The following is a 20,982-nucleotide window of genomic DNA, read 5'->3' as shown; positions in this document are numbered from 1 at the left end:
CGCACCCGCACTTTCCTCACTGGCGCCCAGCTGTTCTGCCTCTGCTCCAGGTCTGCTCTGCGCCGCGGACGGGGCCAAGAGCCACAGACAGGCATTCCCGGGTTCCCCGGCGCCCACCAGCCGACCTCGGCAGCACCTGGCGAGACCCTGGAGGACCGGACCTCCCCCTCGCCGAAAAGTGCGGGGCGTTATTTTTGAAAGCGCCCAAAATAGCGCGCGACTGCTGCACAAGTCTCCTTATTATTCCTCCAGCGTCGGCAGTAAATCAGGGGGAGGATGCACCTCCGCCGGAGCCCGTGTCGGCAGCCGCGTTCGGGGCTCGGGCGATGCCCGGCGGCGGCGGCGGCTGCCGAGTGCCGGCTGCGGGCGGCCGGGGCGCAGCGGCAGCGCGGGCGGGCGGGCGAGGGAGGAAGAGGAGCCGCGGCGGCGGCGGCGGCGGCAGTTTCCCCTTTCCCCAGCCCTGGCTCCGCGGGCGCATGCTCACTGTGCCCGCAGCCCTGGACCATATTTGTCAGGACTACTCGAGAGACGGAGAAAGAGAGAATTTGGGGGGGTAAGGAGCGGCGGGTTCCGATCTGATCCGCAAGCCGTTTAGGGAGCCGCGATGGCAAAGGCTGGTGACGGGTTTTAATTTTCCCCCTAGGTGAGGATGAAAGTTAGAGAGAGCGCGAGAGATAAAGGGAGAGACGCACCTCCTCTCCCTCCCTTACGAAACGTATCTGGGGAAGGGGAGGGGGGCTTCTCCCCGACCACCTCGAGCAGAAAGGATGGAAGTTAATGCCGGGTAAAGTGGGCAAGTGACTCGCAAGTGGCTGGGGAGCGGCCGGGGCACCGGGGATCTCACTAAATCATAAGTGTACGAGTGTGAAAGAGGAACAAAAGAAAGAGAGAGGTGCCTGGTATTTCTTTTTCTCTTCCCAAACACATGAAGGGAGTACATGTATATATATATGCGCTGTATATTTATATACATACACAGGCACGCACGCACGTATGTGTATGTACATATATATATACACGGGGGAGGGAGCTGTGGAAATATGTTTGGGGGGGGCCTTTTTTTTTTGGGGGGGGGGGGGGTTAGTGGGTTCCGAAGGGAGGGGGAAGGGAAGGGGAGAGACATTTTGCAGACTTGCCCCACCAATGAGCTTGTCAGTTGGCTCCATTTAATGACACTTACGGGGCACCGCCGTGCTGTTGGGAACAATGTGATGCGGGTGCCGCGGCCGGGCGGCGGGGGGAGAGGCTGGGGGGGCACGGGTGTGCGTGTGAGCGCCGGGCGGGGAGGGCGCGGAGCGGAGGGAGGGAGGGAGGGGGCTCGCTGCCACCCGAGCCCCCCCTCCGCAGCCCCGGCTCTTTGTTCGCACAGGCTGAAGGACGGGGAGAAGTGCGGGCTGCGAGGGGGCAATGCGCAGCGGAGAGGGGTGCGAAAAAGGGTTTTTCGGTCGGAAGCGGCGAGAGGTGGCGGCTGCCGGGATATACCGGTTGAATGTGCCGTGGGTGCCCGTGTGCGAAGGCCTCTACCAGCGCGCAGCAGAGAGTTTGTATTTTCCGTCGCTCCTGCACTTTGTGTGATTGTGTGCGAGAGATATTTAAAATATAATCATCTCCCAATTTCCGCCATTTTGGGGAAAGTTTGCACACACATACACATACAAAAAAAAAAAAAAAAAAAGGCAAGCTTGTAGCAATTTTTTTTTTTTTAAGAGACGAAAAAAAAAAGTCTTTTGCTCGAGTGCTCAGTTCCTGCCTCTGTGCGGTGCGTGCGCCGCGCTCGCTGCGGCAGACATGTGAGGCGGCGGGGGAACGGCCCCTGCCCGCTCCGGGCTGCGTGCGGCGGCGGGGGCCGGCGCCTGTCACCGCCGCCGGCTCCGCGGGCCGGCCTCGGGGGGCTGCCGGGGGCTGGCCCCGGGGTACCGGCGGTGTGTGCGAGCGCACATACACGTGAGTGCGTATTTTGCCGACGACGGGGGCAGGGAGCGGGGGGGGGCAGGCAGGGGCAGGGAATAGGACGCGGCTTTTCTGTTAAGTTGCGCGCTCTCGCCTGAAGTGCGGCCGGGGTGGGGGAGCGGCCCCCCGCGCACACGCCCGTCTCTCCCTCCCCGTCTCCGCAGCCGGTGCATATAACAACAGGATATAGGCACACTTGTTCTCGCTAGCGCGTGTGGGGCGGTGTTTTTTCGGTGGGGGGGGTGGGGGGCGGAAAGAGATTTTTTTTTTTTTTTTCGGTCGCGGGGGGAGGGAGCGGCGGCCGACGGGAAGGCGCTCCCGCGGAGCGGCCGCCCCCGGCCGGGGCTTCGGAGAGGCGGCCGGGGCTACAGCGCCCGGGGCGGAGGGCGCCGGTCGGGGCCGCGGCGGCGGCGCCCGCTCCCCACCCCCATGGTTTTCCCCCCTCCCCGTCGGAGCGGGCGCACGCGAGAGCGTGAGAGAAAAAGTTGGAGCGCGGGGCCGGGCGCTGGCGGCTGCGGGGCCGGGCGGGGGCGAGCCCTCCGGGGCGGCGGCGTGTGCCGGCCCCTCCCGCGGCAAGGGCTGACTCCCCTGCCCAGGGATGCGCGGAGATCGGCTGCGAGCGGCCGAGGAGCGAGCCCCCGCAGCCCCCTAGGAAAAAAGAGAGCTCGCCCCCCTCCTCCTCCTCCGTCTCCTCCGCGCTGGGGGAGGGGAGGAGGGAGGAGAAGGTAACATTTTTTAAAATTTTTTTTCCTTTCCACTCGGAGGCAACCTCCTTTTCCCGGATCCCGGTCCCGGGGGGTGGAGGCGAAAGGGGGGGGTGGGAAGAAAAAAAAAAAAGGCGAGGGACCCGGTAAACAAGCAGAGTCCCTCTCTCGTTGTGCAACTTCCTCAGGAACACTTAACACCCAGTTCCTCTCCCACCCCCGCCCGCACCGCGCTCGCCCCCACCGCCGCCCCCTCGCCGGGCCAGGGGGGCACTCTTCCCCCACTCTGTTTAATTGCCCGGGGCGGGGGCGAAGGATAAAAAGGCAAATTCGGGAGGGAAACGGAGAGACTCGAGAACCGCTTTCCCCGAGCGCTCCTCCCGAGGAGCCGGGCGGGCGCTTTTGTCTCGGCGGTTCTGCCCGAGCCTGGGGAAGACGCGGACCTGAGCCCGGGTTTTCTCCAGAAAGTTTCAAGTGCAGCAAAAACACGCCGCAAAACTGGCCAAGGAGGGACCTCTGCTGGTAGGCCGCGGGCTGCCGGCGCGGGGAGCGGCGGCCGCGCCCGCCGGGCCTCGCCGCAGCGTTCCGGCCGCCGCCGCGCCGGGCGCAGGGACAGCGAGCGGGCGGACGGGCAGCGGCTCCGGGCGGGCCCGGCGGGGGCTCGGCCGGCGCGGGAGCGGAGGGGGCGCGCCCTCCCTGCGGCTGTGCCGCCCGTCCCGCTCCGGAGCGCGGCTGGAGCCCCCGCGGTTTGCAGGATCGAGGAGCGGTGCGCGCGTTAGGCGGCCCCTGGAGATGCGGCAGCCTCCCCCCGGGGCGTGAGGGTCACGGCCTCTTCCGTGTCTTTTAATTACCTGTGCTTCAGCAGCGCCGTGTGAAAGCTTTACGGCGAAAGGCAGCGGGAGTTACGGTTTTAGTTTTGTTCTATTTTCTTTATTTCTTCCGTATAGTTGAGTGGCACTGGACGGATCTTTGCTATTTGTACTCATGAATGGATGCTCGGTCGTGGGTGCTAAAAATCAGGTGGTGAGCATAAATAAAGCTCATGATATAAAAAGTTCAGCCTATGTCATTTTAGGAAATAGTCTGTGCTCAGAATTGTAACACAGTTTTCTTAGTGCAAATCTTAAAGCTGTTCAGGAACCAAGAAAGTTACCACGTTCCCAGAAGTGTGTATGATGAACATCTGTACGAGAGAAGCTCCCTGAAAGTAGTGGCTGAAGGCAGCAGAGCTTTCCGCTTTTATCCGGGTGGTGCCAGGTAGGCGTTATTTCCCGGTGAGACTTAGCAGCTTTGGCTGTGCTCCAGTTGGTCTCCTGAACTGGTGCTCTAGTGAAGGTGGCTGAAGCAATCATCTTGGATGGTCCTTGTTGTCAGTTGGACAATGGTAATAAATGCTGGTTTAGTTTGTGGTGTGTGTTTTCCCTTCAGTTTACTGAAGTTTTTTAGAGTATTACTTTAAAAGTTTCAATAACTTGTGATGACTTCTTTTCCTCTAAATTGTTGAGGGGTTTTTTGGCATCACCTGTTCTGTGAAGAGAGATGGTTGAGTTTTAGTGGGCTGTTCAATTTAGTCTTGTCTGTTTTTTGATGCTGCTGGTAGGGAGGATGATGGATTGTGAGTGATGGGTGTGAGGAATCAGTGATGAGCTGGCATGAGCCTTACTGAAGAAAGCAGTAGCATGTGTGTAGTCATAGCTTGTTAGTGCTCCAGTAGTAGGACTGCTCATCACAATGGGAGATGCCAGCAGCTCTTTATGAATGGGGGAGACGGGAAAGTCTATAAATGCAGTAACCTGCTGCATGTGTTTAGGAGCTAGGAAAGGTGAACTAATTGTTTATGAGCAGCAGAGCTTATGGGAGCTGATAATAACTGACAGATGAGGAAGAGGAGGGCATGAGTCAGACAAAAGGGATGCTCAGATCTATATTGAATTAACTTTGGGTAGGAAATAACAATTTGAAACAGGTCAGGTGATAGGAGGTGTGAAGATTCAATGCAGGCTCTGTCTTCGTAGAGGAAGGAAGAAGGAACAAATAAACAGAGAAGTTGTTTGTAACTTTCTGTGCCTGGCTCAAGCACTTAAGAGAATTTAAGACACAGGATTTCCAAGTTGTTGTGTACAACTCTTACTATCTGAGTAGATTAAATCTCCACTCAGGCCTGCATAGGCAACAGCAGAAATAAGGGAACCATGAAAGCCTTACAGAGGAAATATTTTTCTAGTGTGAGGTACAGGCTGTTTATAAACAAGGAAAGGCTGTCAGTGGTAAGTTTCATTAGATGACAGAATAGCTTTGGTATTGGGTAACTATTGTTGTAGTGTCTTGTGGATATTTGAAAATGAGGCAGTAGATGAAGGCTGTGTGTAATTGTTACCCAGTCTCCAGCAATGGTACAGCAATAACTGTGTCACCTTGCTGACAGAGACCAGACTGGGATGAGGACAGCACGAACCTCCTTTAACCACCCGTGCAGACCCAGGCTTCGCAGTATTTTTCAATGCTTTTGTGGTCACATTGTTCCTGTAGGGAAAAAGTTTTAAAGCCAAAATATTGGGAAGCAAGAGTGAACATAAAGACTAGCCATGGAGCATCTAGTAGTCAGAAGAGTAGCAACAGATAAAAAAGAGTAAATAATGCTAAGGGGACATCATCAATAGGAGCTCTGGTCCTTTTCCTGTTGCAACCTTTGAGTGGCCAAGAATTTTAAGCTGTGTCCCTTTGTGAATACATATAAAAGCTATATCTCATCTTTAAAATACCTTGCTTGTAGTGAACTTCATGAGCAGCAGGCAAAATAGTGAAATTTACTCAAACAACTTTTCAACACAGAGAATAGAAACATGGCAGAACTAGCAGTTTCCAAACAATGAAAAATAAGATTTTTGAGGAAAATGGGTATCTGAAAATACTTCTTTTAGTGAAATATTAAAATAATTAAACATTTAAACAGTACAAGAAAAAGACATATTAAAATGTGGTGGGTAGCATCAAAGAATTTTACCATTTCCTGTGCTGTTCCTGTTGTGGTTGTTTTTCTGTAAGTGAAGAGTCTGGTGCAAAAATATGAAGGGTGAGAAAGAGACAAGTGTGAGATGTGCCCAGCTTAAAGAGAGGACTATGAAGAGAGAAGCAGGGCTCACCCCAGTGGGTTTACACTCAATTGGCTTTGCTTTTGCTGTCATGAAGCTTGAAGTCACTACTGTTGTCAAATATAGGGAACTTACATTGCAAGGAGTAGTTCTGCTTCATGTGGCTTTGGGAGTGTAACAAGTCATTGCTGGTAATATTCACATTCTTACATGTTAAATAAAACTAAGCTGAGTATCTGCTTGTCCCTGGTGTCTAGAAGTTGGTGTATTTGCAGTTCTGGTACACAGAGTTGTTCCCTTCAGATCCACTTTGTTTTCCTTATTTACTGGATATGGGGAAAGGTGTCCTTTTAGCTCATGAGTGCTACACCAGTCAGCCTTGGAGATGTCCAAAGTAAATGTATATAATATTAGGACAAAAATGCTAACCTGTTGCCTTTGTTTCTGAACATCTATCAATGCTAGTGTCACCCAGTCCAGTGGGGAGGAGAGACCGTGGCTTGCCTGTAGAAGGATGTTGTCTCTCTTGGGATCTCCTTTTCCATTGGAACTCACTCTTGGTGTCACTTGCTGTCCTGTGGCTCTGTGTTCCCAGTTTTGGGTCTCCTCATAGGAGCTGTCACCTGGGGAGAGGATCAGTATGGGGCAAATTGGCTGTCTTGTCATGGCAGCTACAGAAATCCTCAAAAGTACAAATAAAAGTACACAGAGGTGCATAAGAAGAAATGGCAAATTACTGCAGGCATGTTATGATGACTGGTGGCTTTACTGCTGAGCTCTTTCTGCTGCCAGTGACCAGTATTGAGTTGACCCCACTGGTTAGAAATCATACAGGCATTTCACAGTTAGCATCTTAGATGTTAAAAATTCGGGTAGGGGTCAGGTAGTTTTTTAAATCACTGACTGAAAGGAAGAGTCCTGTTACTACTTTCTGATGTATTCACTACATAACCCTATAATTACTTCAAAAACTACTTGTAAGTCTAATTGGCATATTCTGTCCTGCTTCTTTGCTTTATATCTTTAGACAGTCTCTCACCAGAGGAAACTATCTAATTTTTAGTGCTGTTATTCTCAGTAAGTATCTCCTCTGTGAAGTACACACTTATCATTGAACCTGTTGGTAAAAATGAAGGTTTTTCTAAAGGATGTGTCTTAATCTTATTAAATGTGCTTTTTTATTTTAGTGGCTTCATTACATATGTCTGAAATAAAGTTAATGTTGAAATATTAATATGCAGCACACTTCTCCTACGGCTGTGAGAACTGAGGTAGTTACATCCCTAAAGGCAGATTCTGGAGATGCTTTTGGAAGATGACTGCTCCAAGTACTTACTATTATGTCCTTTCCTTCACATTAGGTGGCATTCACTGACAGGCCCCTTATTTGTCTAGTATTTTTACTACTTTTCTGGCAGTGCCGCAGCAGAAATGATACCAGATCGTTATAGAAGGAGTTATACTAGTTCAAAGAACTACATCAGAGCATTAAAAACAAAAAAAATTAAAGGTGTAGATAAGACATTCTTTTCTTTGTTCTGAGATTTAGATGTAGCTATTGCAATGAGTTCTTCCTTTTTTAGTACCGCGGTGCTGTAACAATTTTACTGGTCTGTATCTTATTTCTTGCTATCATTAGTAGAGGGATATAGGCCTATCTTTCATCTGTTCAAAGTCAGCAAAGCTGGAAACAGATACTTTGTTAAAAGTGATTCCTTTTTGTAAATTAATTTCTCTCTGCGTTGCTCTGTGACCTTTTCATTCCCACCAAGAACACTTCAGAAAGCTGCAGAATGTGAAACATACACAGATTGTGCCTTTGACGTTAGTTAATTTCAAAAGGAAAGCAATAATGGATGTCTTTAGACATCTCCAGAATGTATCATTATTGCTGCTTGTTACCTGAGGAAAGTTTCTTATGTGCAATTAAGTCAGAATTTGTATGTTTTCTTGAGACAAGTATGCCCTGAACATTTCTGTTACCAATTTTTCATTACCTTTCATGGTTTGCTCCCTGCCTAAGTAGGCTAGACTCTTTCAGCTTCCCAGCCCCCATGTAATTTTTGTGTCTGTAATGGGAGTGGCACTGTGGGAGATGGCAGCATGTGATGGAGCAGCTGTGCTGTCCAATGCTCCTTGCTCTGTGCTACAGCAGCTGCTGAGAGGTAGCATTTCTCCACAGCCTTCCAAGCCTTTACCCAACTTCTGTCATACCTTCTGCAGAAATCATTGGAGCATGTTTTCTGTAATAAACCACAGGAGGGTTGAGTGAAGTGTCCTCTAAATAGAATGATAATTTAAGATTACTTAGAGACTTCAGTTAATGCAGAACACAGCTTTGTGTTTGCTTAGCCAGGCTAATCCTGGGGAGCTTGTTCCACCAATGTGCTTGAACCAGCATGTTTTGTGTCCTTAAAACTTCATGGGTGCCTGGAGAGATCCCATTTTTTAGCTACTCCTTAGCAGCTTGGGTCTTGTGTCCTTGAGGGGAGGCCTGTGCCTCTGCCACTGTGCTGCGGTTCAGTTTGCTCAAGCCTGCTTGAATTGGTTTGCAGTGGTACCTGGTACTCAGATCAAGCAGAGATCCCAAGTTGTGCTGCAGGAGCTTGCCCTAAGGTGGGGTGGTGGATTTGCCTGGGATTGTAAAAGATGAGATCTATGGCTTTGGGGAATTTCTCGGTTTGCACTGAATTTTTTAGATTTATCGATGTTTTTTAAAATGAATTTTTGTACATTTTTGTTATGGTTTTCAATACTTTCTCACAGGAGAATTACCTGAAGGTGGGAAAGGCACATTTAATCATTTGGTTCTTCTTACTTCAAACTTGTCATGTGAAAAATGTGAGGTTTGCTCAAAAAGCATTCTGTGAACACTGCCTATCTTGTGAAATAAAGGGGAATGCAAAGGCTTTTACTCTTAGCAGTGGATACTGACTTGAGGTCCAGCTTCTGTTGAGGTCCAGCTTCTGTTATCTTGTTGATAACTGTGTAGTTGCTGTAGTATAATGAAAGAACTCATGGAGAAAGGTGTTACTCACTTCTGCTAGAATTGAAGAAGAAACCAAGGAGAAATGAAAGGGAGTTCAAATTGTGTACCCCAAACCAAACTAATGTGTGTCTGTAGTGGGCATGTTACAGTGATGGATACTATTTTTCTGATGAATACAATGTAAATTCAATTGTTTTTCATGCAACTAAGTTAAGTTAATTTTTGTACCTTTTTGTTACGGTTTTCAATACTTTCTCACAGAGAATTACCTAAAGGTGGGAAAGACACTTTGAATAATTTGGTTCTTCTTACTTCAAACTTTAAACTTTTTCTCCTTAACCTTTCAATAAAAAGCTTCTAGATGACCAAAGTTTACTTCTGCTTGGTTTGCATCTTTTTCTGTTATTGGAATGAGCAAATAGCACCTTTTTGTTTGGTTGGTTGGTTTTTTGTTTGTTTGGGTTTTTGGTTTTTTTTTTTTTTTTTTTTTTTTTTTTTTTTTTTTTTTGTAGGAAGTCAAGATCTCCAGAAAGTATTTGCAGATTCAGAGTGGGACCTAAGTTAGAAATTAGGCTTTAGAAATCAAGGTTAAACTTTGAGTAAGTTCTCTATTTTAATTTCAAATACTGATACTTGCAGCAAACGTTTGCAGTCTCCAGATGGGATATGAGGCTTAAAAGGTGTTCATTTAAAAGTTCAGAGAGTTTACATTCCAAAAAGTTCGGAAAGTGCAAATTTCAAAAGTGGTGAGGTTTTGCTGATAATTCACAAACAATGACAGCTAATTTTGCCACAGGTTATTTCAGCTGCTAGGCATAGTGTGGCCGCTCTTCAGAAACAAAATTAATGAGTCAGATTCCACATTGCACAAATAGTAAATTAGGTGCCAGGCCACAGATTTAAAGATTGCTGGGTTTGTGACAAGGGGAAAGGAAGAAGTTGGTGGCAGTCACAGCTGGCTGCTAGAAACACTTGCAGTTCAGTGCAACTGATGGTGACAAGTGGAGAGCTGAAGCCAGGGGCAAATGCAATGTACTTCTGTTGCTTGTGCAAATTCTTTATCACAGAAAGGGATGTCCAGATGCACTATTTCTGAAAGTAAATATTATCTTCTCTCCACTCACTGTTCTGAAACAGAGGGATCCAGTAAAGTCAAGTCTTGCAAAGCAGTAGGTTTCTCTGGTGTGCTTCTCTAGCATGGAAATAAGTTTTAACAAGTACAATTCAAAATTTATCTTTATGGAAACAGATGAAGAATATTCAAGTGTCCTGAGTCAGACCAGGAAACTGACAAATTTTCAAATTAATTTTGAAATTTTAATTTTGAACTTGGGTAAAGCATTCACATCAGCATACTATCCAATATTAAGGAAATCCAGTTCTGCTAATCAGTGCTTAGTGTATTTATTAGAGGCATGCAGTCATGTCTTGCCTTTCCTAGAACAGATGTTTTTAAGTGTACTTGACATGTTTTCCTCATGTCAATTTATTTGCAGTTTGAAATTTTTCTTTTCTCTCCAGTACAGCCCCATTGCCTCCTAGTGTGTGAAACAGGTATTATTTTCAAAGTTTCAGAAAGCTTTCCCCTTACTTTCATTTCATCATGTATATTATCAGCCTTGTCATCAGTTGTCCACGTTGCCAGCGTGCAGAGGGAAGCATTTGATACAAATCTGTGAAATGCATTAGAAGAAAGACCTGATGATATATGCATTAAACCACTTACAGAATTGTCAGATAACCTTTTTCTTTTTTTTTCCAGTACATGCATCATGAATGAATCTGCGTCCAGTGGAAATGGTCAGGAGTTTGATGTATTTAGTGCAATGGACTGGAAGGATGGCATAGGTACTTTGCCAGGAAGTGACCTAAAGGTAAGATACGTAATTTTTTCAATAAAAATCTTAAATGACAAAATGATGCATTTGAAAAGCTGGTGTGTAGGTATCTGCTTTTATGAATAAAACATGAATCTGCAGTTCTGAGTTAAGAGACTGTAGCCTGTTAGGTTTTAGCTCTGGAGTTTCTTGATTCAGTTTGTGGTGCTGGCACAGACAGCCGTCGTCCCTGTAGGAAGGCATAAATTAGCACTGCCTCACTATACAGACAGAATTAATCAAATGCACAAAATCCCAAAGAAATCTCAAAAGTGTGAGAATGCAGTCTACTTAGAGCATTATATTACTGTATCACTAAGAATTTTCATACTGTCATTGACTCTCACAGTCTTACATTCTTAGGTCTTTTTATTTCTAAAAATAGTTTATTTTTGCTATGCTTTTGTCATGTGGGTGCCTAGAAAGATGAATAAAGTGAGTGCTTCTGAGCCAGTTTCAGTTTAGACATTTGAATTATATCAGAGTTGTAATTTTGCTTACATTTCTCACACCAGTTGAGTTTCCTGAAGTGAATCACAACTCTTTCGTTTTCAGTTTCTTTTTATTTATCTGTCGTCAGAAGGTATCCTTTGCTGTGCTTGCAATTTTGATATTAGATATTGTCCTGTACCTATTTTCTCTTGATTAAAGTCAATATTTTTGTATAGTTAAAACTAATGTATTTTGCTTGTAGTTTATGTTTTGAAAGGAGTCTCACAAGAAAATGTGTGGCATTTAAAAAAATTTTTATCTTTTGGTACCTGATAGGATTTCTATTGTTGAAGTAAAAATTTTAAAAAATGTTTGAAATTTGGGACATACATGTTGTGAATGTGTTTTTGTGTTGGTGTTACGTCGTTTGTTTGTTTTGTGGGTTTGTCTGAATTTTTGCTTTTAGTCACAGAACAGCAGAATAAATGTACAGAACAATTTTCTTTGCAGAGGACTTCAGGCCACCACCCAGACTGAGCATCCCAGGCCTCAGGGCGGGTTCGATCAGGTTGCTCAGGATTTGGTTATCTGCAGGACTGGAGATACCACAGTCTCTCTGAGTGACTTGTTCCAGCATTTTTCTACACTCATAGTAATTTTTTTTCCTTTTATGGATACTTTGTTGAAATATCTCCTTTTGTAGCTTATGCCTGCTGCCTCTTGTCCTTCTCCCATGCACATCTGAGAAGAACCTGGCTCCATCCCCTCTAAAGCTTCCCATTAACTGCTGGAAGAGTGCAGTAAAATCTCTCCTCCTGTTCTTAAGCCTGAGCAAATGGATTCACTCAGCTTCTTGCATGTCATCTTCCACAGCCTGTTCCTGGTCTGGTGGGCTTGCTGCAGTGTGAGAGTGCCTTTCTCCTAGCAGGCACATCAGTATTCGCTGGAGGAGAATGGTGTGTTCCCCTGTCCTGCTGGCTGCCCTCTTGCTCAGGTAGCCTGGGTGCTCCTGGCCACCTTTGCTGCCAGGGCACATTGCTGACTCATGTTCAGTTCACAGCTTGCTGCAGAGCTGCTCTCAGATAGTCAGCCCCTGCTCTGAACTCGTGCACAGAGAGGCTCTCTTCTAGTGCCTGCTTTGGTGGACCTTCATGGCATTTTGTTAGCCCGTCTTCTTCAGCTTATTGAGGTCTAGATAGACCAGCAACCCTGCCCTTCAGTTCATCAGCCATTCTCTTCAATTTCATAATTTACTTTTCCTGCCCGTACTCATAGAGAAGCCTTTCTTGTTCCCTTTGCTAGTTTATTCTCTGGCTGAGTTTTGGATTTCCTAATGCCATGACTGTGCACTGCAGCAATATCACTACATACCTTGTCTGTGAAGTTTCCTTTTCCACGTTCTGCTTACCTCCTTTTCCTTTTTGAACTAAGTCAGGACTCCCTGGTTCGTTCAGCTTGGCCTTCATCCATGTTTGCCTAACTTCTGGCACATTGACATGCCTCATTCTCCTGGTGTGACATCCTCGGAGAGAGAGAGAGACCTATTTCCTGGGCCTATTACCCTTTAGAAAAGTGTCCTGTATGATCCTGCCAAGCAGATCTCTGAACAAGCCAACATACACCTCTTCTAAGTCCAGGGCTGCTGCTTCATTATTTGTTTCTCTGGCTTCTTTCAGGATTTCAGACTTCATCATGTCATAGTGATGATGATAGCCAAAGCTATGACGAGCTTCCACATCCCTGAACAGTTCTGTATTTTAAGTCCAGGCTTTCAAAATTTCTTTCTATTTTAATATGCAACATTGTGTGAAAGGGAACCATAGTATTGCAGTATTTGAGCAATACAAAAGGGAACAGTGCAGGAAAATATAATAATCTCATATAAATCACTGGTTTGTGCTTTTTTCAATTGTGGCTATCCGATGTTGTACAAAACTGAAGCAAAGTTAGTCACTAATGAGTAGAGGAACTGAAAGGTTTCCATGGGAAGAAGTGAGGGAAAGGAGCTGGGAGGTAGCCAAGGGTAACTTCAAGAAATCATACAGATGATTCTTAACAATGTCCTTTTCAGGAAAACATGAGCTTCATTTTAAGGCTGCTCTTTTGGTTGCCTTTTTTTTGTTGTTGTTTTTGTTGTTGTTTTTGTTTGTTTGGGTATTTGTTTGTTTTTAAAATGTATTATAATTTGGAAACATACATAGTTGATTTTTGGACAGAGGTTTTTTCTTTGGTCCAAGCATTAGGAGGGGTGCATTCAGAGGTGCAATGGTAGTCTACCCAGAATGGTGAAATATACAGAGTATTGGCCGGGCAGTTCCTTTTTGGGTCATTATTTGGGGGTTTGTTTGCTTGTTTGCATTTTGTTAGCTACAAAAGCAAGGGATTGAAGGGATAAAAGGGATGAAATTGAAATGGAACTATTTTAAGACTGACTGAAGGAAGAATATATATTTTCTAACAAAGCAGAATTATTCCAAGAAGGTCACTGAACTGGGGAACATCAAGATTCAGTGAGAGACTAGGTGTTCACACAGATACCAAAAACTGTTTGAGCTGTTAAAATAGTAAGGACTTTTAAGCTTTTATGATAATGGTAACAACTCATATTTCAAGACTGATTCTAAATAGTGATAGTTAAAATGGTGACTGATCACTTGAAATTGTAAATGTGATTGTGGAAGATATGTTATGCTCTATGTGAAATTCTCAGAATGGGTTTAATGAGGATTATTTACCTTAACTCTCCTGGTCACAGAGTATTTTACATTGTGTCCTGAACCTAAAGAAAATGACCTTACGTAGCAGTTACTTATTGTGAGCTTGTGTGTGTCTTTCAAAAATTGTAATAGACTTGTTCCACTAAAGGCATCAAACTATTGTTGTGCATTGAAAGGCACTTGAAAAATTTGATGAAAACCCTGTAATAGCAAGATACTTAAACACAAATGCTCTAGTTTTGCAGCTTGGTAATAGATTAGAGTATCTGAGTCATTTTATAACAAATAGTAAGCGATACCTTAAATATCCATTGTAGACAATGTATTGCTTAATTTCTCATGTTTAATCTTTTCTCTTCTTAAAATGTTCAGGGAAATTGAACAGTCATATTTGTTAAACTGCATTGTATCAGCATAATAAGGTAAACCTATACAAAATATTGAAATGCTGCTTTTTAATATCAACATTTTAGGGAGTTACCTAATTGAAGTCCTTATTTTTAGTTGTATAAATAATATAGCATTTGCTTGTCTTTACTGCTTGCATGATGAAGTGTCATGCTTATTTTAACGTATGCATGTTTTAAGAAGTCTCTTTTCTTATGTGCTTTATTAAAATCCAGCCTGGGGTTATCAGGCAAGTATATATGAGAAACCATTCTTTTTAGAACCACTTAATTTTTGTGAATATGAGTTCCTGAATGGTGAAAAGTTGGTAAAATACTATTGTAAGCAGAGCAAAATGTTTTTGAAACATTTAAAAATAACTTTTCTCAATGTTTTCTTAAATTTCTTAAATCTAACTTTTCTTATGGTACAGAGGAACATCTAAATCAGGAATAGATACCTGAATTATTTCTTTTTCTTGTTTCCCAGTCTAATCAAAATGAGGGAGCAAATCAGATACCAAGCTTCCGTTCTCAGCCATGCCACAGTCTCTTATTCGTGAATCTGTTTCTATACCAGTAAAATGCTGAAAATGTTATTTTCCTATGAGTTTGGGCACTGTTAATTCTCAGGGTTTTGTCGCATGTAGTTGGAGAAAGCTGTGGAAATACATTCTTATACAGACTTTGTTAAAAAAAAATCTTCAGCAAAAATGGTTAACACTCCTTGAACACTGCTTTGAACATGCTGTGTGACAGATAAGTAGTGAGTAGTTGTGGAAAATGCTAGAATTTCAAATTACATAGGGAATAGGGAGAATTAAAAATTGTACAGTATGATGCACTGAAGACTGTGAACAAAAATTTTAGCATTGTATATTAGTTCTTTCAATATGTTTAAATAAAACAGAAAACTTGAATTCCAGTAGAATTTAAAATAGTTTACAAATTACAGAATGCCTTCATGTGGCAGGCAAAGTAATGTATGCTCATCTGAAAAACATCAGTGCTTACCAGTTACTCTGCATGGTGTGAATGTAAATGTGAAACACTCCTTTTTTCTCTTTTTTTTTCTTTTTTTTTCAAATCTCTGTGCTGAGTGCACACAGTAACACTATGGCTTCAAGATTTAAATATACTCATTAAATTGGAAAAGCTGTAATAATTTACAGTCACTTCCTACTGCAGTGACAGAAGTTTATGAAGTACTTCTTAATGCATTTTCTAGTGCTGTGTTTGGAAAGTGAGCAGTTATAAACTGCGGGGACAGAATTTTGGTTATTTCCAGCTTGCAAATTGTGCTTGAACATAAAGGAAAAAAAATTAAAATTTAATGATGAAGAAATTAACCTGTAAATAAAGTTGGGCAGTAAGTATTGTAGGAAACTGATAGAGTAGTGGATATGAATGGTGGAATAATGACCAGTGGTGTTTGGTATTTCCAGCAGTGCTGTCAAGAGGGTAAGAGTGTTTTGGATTGCTGTGTTTCTGAATGCAGGGGTGCTGCAGCAGCTCAAGGCACTAAAGTGCATCCTTCCACCTGCCTGTTCTGAAGTTGTGTTCCAGCTTGCCTGGAATAATTAATGATTTTAGAGCAACTTATTTTCTCACACTGTTATGGAAGCATGGGCGGTGTCTCGGGTGATAACTTTGTGCAGTCCTTTTACAGTGCAATGCTGCTCCTGTTCTCTCGTGGTGGCATGGGCTGCACTTTGAATCTGGGGAGGCAGGGAGGGGCCATGAGAGTGGTGTCCCTGAGAAACATCACTGGTAACTGGTTAAATCACTGCCGGCACTGGGAAGATGCTGCTCCAGAGAGAAGATGGATTCCCTTCAGGGAAGGGGGTAAGGAGTAGCCTAGGGAGCAGAAAACAAGGTAGATGGGGACTTCCTCTGACCATATGCGAGCCCCAGCAGATCTACCCAGTGGCCTGGTCCTTTCCACATGAAATTAACTTTGTTCTGTTGCAATCTACTGTAATTAATTAGTTCTTGCTCTGCTTCATTGCTATGGATTTCTGGTTAAAACTTTGCAATGTCATAAAATGAGTGAACCTTATGTAAGGAAAAGAAGGACCAAAAAAGGAAATTTCACTATTAAAATCGTTAAAACTGCAAAAGCAAGAGGTGCTGAATTTAGGTTTGCCTTTGGATCTTTATTTGGGTTCCCTCATGTGTATTCATGGTAGTCTTAAGTGATCACATGAAATTTTACCACAAAGTCCTCTGTGCTATTTGCTGTAGATGCTGTTAAATTTGCAAACAACTGGGCAGAGGGTTTCAGGAAGGAAAAGGAATAGTTTTGTGACTATTGCAGGTAAATCCCGCACAGGAACGCTTAGCACCGCACTTGTTTCTACCGCAGCCTTTCTGCGCAATGCTGAACAACTCACTGGAACCAAATTTTTGGCAGGTAGCCATTTTTTATTTTCTTGCTAGCTTGGGCTTCCCATGAGATATTAGTGTTTTGTATCTAGAAATACTCTGGCCAAAATAATTCGGAGCCAGAGTTGCCTTGTAGGTCAACTTCTGGATCAATAAGCGTCATCTTGGCAGGCCTTGACTTCTGGCTCTGTTGCTGATTTATGTGTCACCTTAAGAAAGTCTGTTTAGCTGCAATTTCCTACTCAAGTGGAGATAATAAGGCAGGCTGAGTTTGCAGTGTAGAGAAATCAGTGGGAAGCCCTCTGGTACTGAGATAATTCTTGAGCACTTCAAGTGGGATGGGAGGGGGTTTGGAAGAGCCTGAGGAGTGTCTAAGAATAAAGTAGATAAACATTACTGCAGACAGGACTGAGGTATTGGTATATACTGGGAAAATGTCAGTCTCTCTTGCTAAAGGAATATGTTTTCTGATGGTACCTTAGCTTTCTGTTCAGCAGTGATGAGAGAATGCTCCTATTATTTTTTATTTTTGGAAGGATATAATTTGATAGCAATTCCTTCCTGCTTGTGCCTGCCCAGATAGGAAAAAAACCCTTTCTTTTTGGATGCAAATTGTTCTCTCTTCTTTGTTACTTCAGGATTAGCCTGTTGCAGTGTTACTGAAGCATCTTAAAATCAGTCCAAGACTGGTGGAAGTGCTTGCCCTTCTTGCTGACAGCATCTTTCCAGTGAGAGTGGGTCTGGCCTTGCCCCTTGGTTGTGGTGAGGAATTTAATTTCTGCTGACTGTGATTTAGGGAGTGTGGATACCCTGTGATCCCGCTGAAGTTTGTCTTTTGCCATACTTGCAGCGTAGCAGTGTGCAGGCAGGATCCTTTCTCATGAGTGAAGAAGCAGAATTGGCAGGTGCAGAAACAGCACATTTCCCCAATATTCTCTATCCCTAAAAGAGTCAAAATTTTGTGACCAGGCAACTGTAAGGGGTCACATGCTTACTGAGTGCTTTAAAATAAGCTGGGAGCAGAGTGCTCAGAAGGATGACGAGCTACCAAAAGGGAGGTTGTTTCTTTTCTAAGTGGCTGAGAACAGAGATTTTGTTTCAGGAGTTACTTTACACTGCATTGTAACAGTAATTGCTAGAGTGCCTAAAGCTTTTTTAGATATGTGTTCTTTGTTGTACATAGGGGTTTTTTAAAAAGAAAATAAACAGTCATTCTGCTTTCAAACTATGTAGAGTAAATAAGACTGGCTTTACTGCTTGAAGAAAGAGTATAAAAATACCAACAGCTGCCTCATTTTTCTGAATGCTATTCAGCCCTTGCCTGGGGCAGGGGTTCTGTGGAAAAAGTAGTATGTGATTGTGCATGTAAAGAGTGTATCACACACACAGGGAAGAGGGGTCTGGTTGAATGGACAAGCTCTGGCATTTAATAACTTATTCAACTTCAGTAATATGTTATAAATAGTTTGGCATGTAGCAGGATGTGGTTGGACAATTCAATGGTGACAGGCAATTCCTTCACTTTAAAAAGACTGTAAAATGCCAGGAAAGCTCTGATTTGTTTGAGGAGTCCCACTGAAACCACTGTGACTAAATGGGGATTAACATCAAGAATGATGATAACTTTTTGCTAGCTAGAGATCAGAGTGTAGTTCTTGTATCACTGAAGTCCCAGGTGTCAGTCCTCTTGACAAAATGCTGTGGAATTCTGCTACTTTAAGCTTAGCTACTTCATAGGCATTAAGAGTTGAACATTTTGAACACTGAACATTATTCAGTTTACTCGTGTTTTGGATATTAAAAACTTTGCAGATTTCTTCTGAGAGTGTCCACAGTCACTGTTGTGGTGTCAAGATATGTTTTGTTGCTTAAGTTCCTGTCAGAATGCAGCAACAATTGTCTTTATTGCAATGAACTCTTTGTCCTTGTCTTGCCCAGTAGATGGTGGTGTTGGCTGATTTTTCTAATTTATTTTAATGCTGTGCATTAACGTATGTGGGGGTTTTGGTCTTTTTTTTTTTTCTCCTTTGCATTTCAATTGCTCATCCTTTTTTTTTTTTTTTTTTTTTTTTGTGTCTGTCCTCCCAAATAATAATTTTACCATATGTAAAACAATAGCAGTTTTTATTCTGATTGGATACCTGTGGGAGCTGATGAGATCTTTTACATTCTTAAGAGGGCACAAGTAGCAGCAAACACTGATAGTTTGATCTGCGTTGCTCTGAATTGGACACATGTAACAGTGGGGACTTAATTTGAAACTAGATTGATGCATCTGTTCCCAACAGGTTTGAGTTTTTAAGAAATAATCTACAATATGATAGACATTTTGCATTGTTTGCGATTTTAGTTCATCCCACAGAGAGACAAATGCTCAAGAGTACTTTTATGAAATGTGGAAAAGAGAACTGAAAGCCCTTTTAGCACTCAATTAGCCATACATAAAATCCAGCCAGCAGGATAAGGCAAAGAACTTCCATTAGAAATGGAAATTCTCTAAACCCACTGGAGTTGTGCTTTGTCATGTTCCCTGGGATTTCTGTGGTTCAGAAAGAATGACAGGCTGAGCAGGAAGATGGAGAATATTTTCATAAGAGCAGAGGGACCATGTGCTTAGCACAATAAAATCGAGTTTGAGGAGGTACATAATTCCTTGCTCTATCATATACCAAGAGAGTACGTATTGGGGTACTACAGCTATGTAATCCATAGGTTAATGTGGTTTAAGAAAAAATGGGTACAAACTGACAATGAATATGTGGAAATTAAAATATATAAGAAACTTTTTCAAGAAAGAAATTCAGGACTTTCAGTGCTCTGGTAACAGAAAACCTGCCTTCTTCTGAAACATTTATGAAATACTTTGTGTGATACTATTGCTTGTAGTAGACAAAGGCTTCATATCAGTGGTTTATGATACTTGTTTCAGTCCTGTGTAAATTTTCATACAATTTTAATTTTTTTAAAATGTTTATTAAGAGTAATTTTCATCCCAGTAGAAAAACTTAGCGTGTAGACGGACATAAATGGTTCAGAAAGTATTGATAATGTTTGATTATTATTTATTTAAGCCTTGGATTCCCTCAGTATGTTCATTATCTATTGAATGAATATTAAAATTTTCCTGGGGATAAAATTAACAGTCATAAAAGCTGGAGTTTTTAGTATATCAAGGCATCATTTCCCAAGAACGTGAAAATGTATCTCAGCTCTGTGTGGAAAGCATCTTTAATGATGTTTAAATGGAAGCTACTGTTGTTGATCCTTGTGGAAAGTGCAGACAAGGCAGCTGAGTAAGTTCTGTGTTGTGAACCTACCTGTTAGCAGCTGGACTCTTCCTGCCAACTCAGTTACAATAGGTTTGCATTAAAAGAATTGCAGTTTCTTGAGCATGTATATTTTTGCCCTCATTGCTTGCCTGTACACGAAACATTGGAATTTAAATTTTGTACCCACATGCTGTATTTATTCCTGTTTATCTTCATGTGAATTTGTTCAGGAAAGCTGCTGAGGTTTCTTTCTCTTCTCTGTTGCTGTCTGACCTTTTAAGACTGTTGACTTCATAGCATGGGACACAGAATAACCTTAAGAGATTACTTAAAATTTGGCAACAGGCATTTGACAAAAGTCAAGTGGATTGAATTTATACACAATAAGCCTTATAATTTATTCACTTAAAAACATTGTAGTGACAAAAATCGGTCTTTTTTGTGAGTCTGTTTGTTAAGTGCTTGGTTATGGCCTTTGTTTACATCAAGGTGAGGTTCACTGTTTGATGCAATGAGGATTGAAGGGAAATCCCTTTATCTAATGCAAATTTCTATATTTACTTCAGGAGTTTTGTGACTTGAAAACAACTTTTTACTTCTCAGAAAGCTGTGGATCCATCCTCAGAAGTTGGCACTGCCTGGCACTGTCCCCTGCTGTGACATTTCAGAATGTCAAGACACCTAGGGAAGTGCCTGGGAGGACTGCCCTTACTGTATTTTAGCTTGGAGGAAATATTGTGACGAAACCTTTACTTTTAGGTTTTCTGTTGCCTACACTTTAAGTAGAAGAGGCTTACAAATGTGTTGAATTTTTTTCATAGGCACCATTAATCTACATCCTTTTTTGTCATGCTTCCAGCAGCATACACTAGTTGGCATGTTGCTCTGGCAGCTCTTATCCTGTGATGACTTTGTGCAGCATGCTGCTTTGTACATCTATTTATCCTGTTTTTAAGCAGTTAACCTTTGTCACAAGCTGCTCATGTCTTTTGCTCCCCAGCTAAAACCACAGTATTATTTCCCAGGTCTGAGGTGTTGTTCTGGTTAGCCACAAAGAGCTTGGTGTATACATTAATGCTGACGCTGTCACTGGGGAAATAGGGAGTGAGAGCAGTCATGAATTCAAGTTTGCCTCCAAACAGGAGCTGGAGGCCTCTGACACTGGTAAAGGCAAGGCTGCA

The 20,982-nt window shown here is 43.2% G+C and overlaps 1 protein-coding gene across 4 annotated transcripts in view; it reads left to right on the top strand.

The window, feature by feature from the left end:
• Positions 1–505: 505 nt before the first annotated feature.
• The window catches only part of L3MBTL3 (L3MBTL histone methyl-lysine binding protein 3), a 77,851-nt gene continuing 57,374 nt past the window's right edge, over positions 506–20,982 (top strand). The window contains exons 1-2 of one of the 4 annotated variants that reach the window (XM_058800793.1): positions 506–553; positions 10,498–10,609. In XM_058800793.1, the coding sequence (XP_058656776.1) occupies positions 10,508–10,609 (102 nt within the window). In that variant the 5' untranslated portion in view covers positions 506–553; positions 10,498–10,507. Of the gene's footprint in view, positions 554–1,793; positions 1,945–2,464; positions 2,676–3,158; positions 3,177–10,497; positions 10,610–20,982 lie in introns of those variants that run through there. The other 3 variants (XM_058800792.1, XM_058800791.1, XM_058800794.1) reach the window with 3 other exon arrangements.

Source organism: Ammospiza caudacuta, chromosome 3 (assembly GCF_027887145.1).
Source record: "Ammospiza caudacuta isolate bAmmCau1 chromosome 3, bAmmCau1.pri, whole genome shotgun sequence".
Classification (NCBI taxonomy): Eukaryota; Metazoa; Chordata; class Aves; order Passeriformes; family Passerellidae; genus Ammospiza; species Ammospiza caudacuta.
This window is presented reverse-complemented; position numbering and strand designations above follow the sequence as displayed.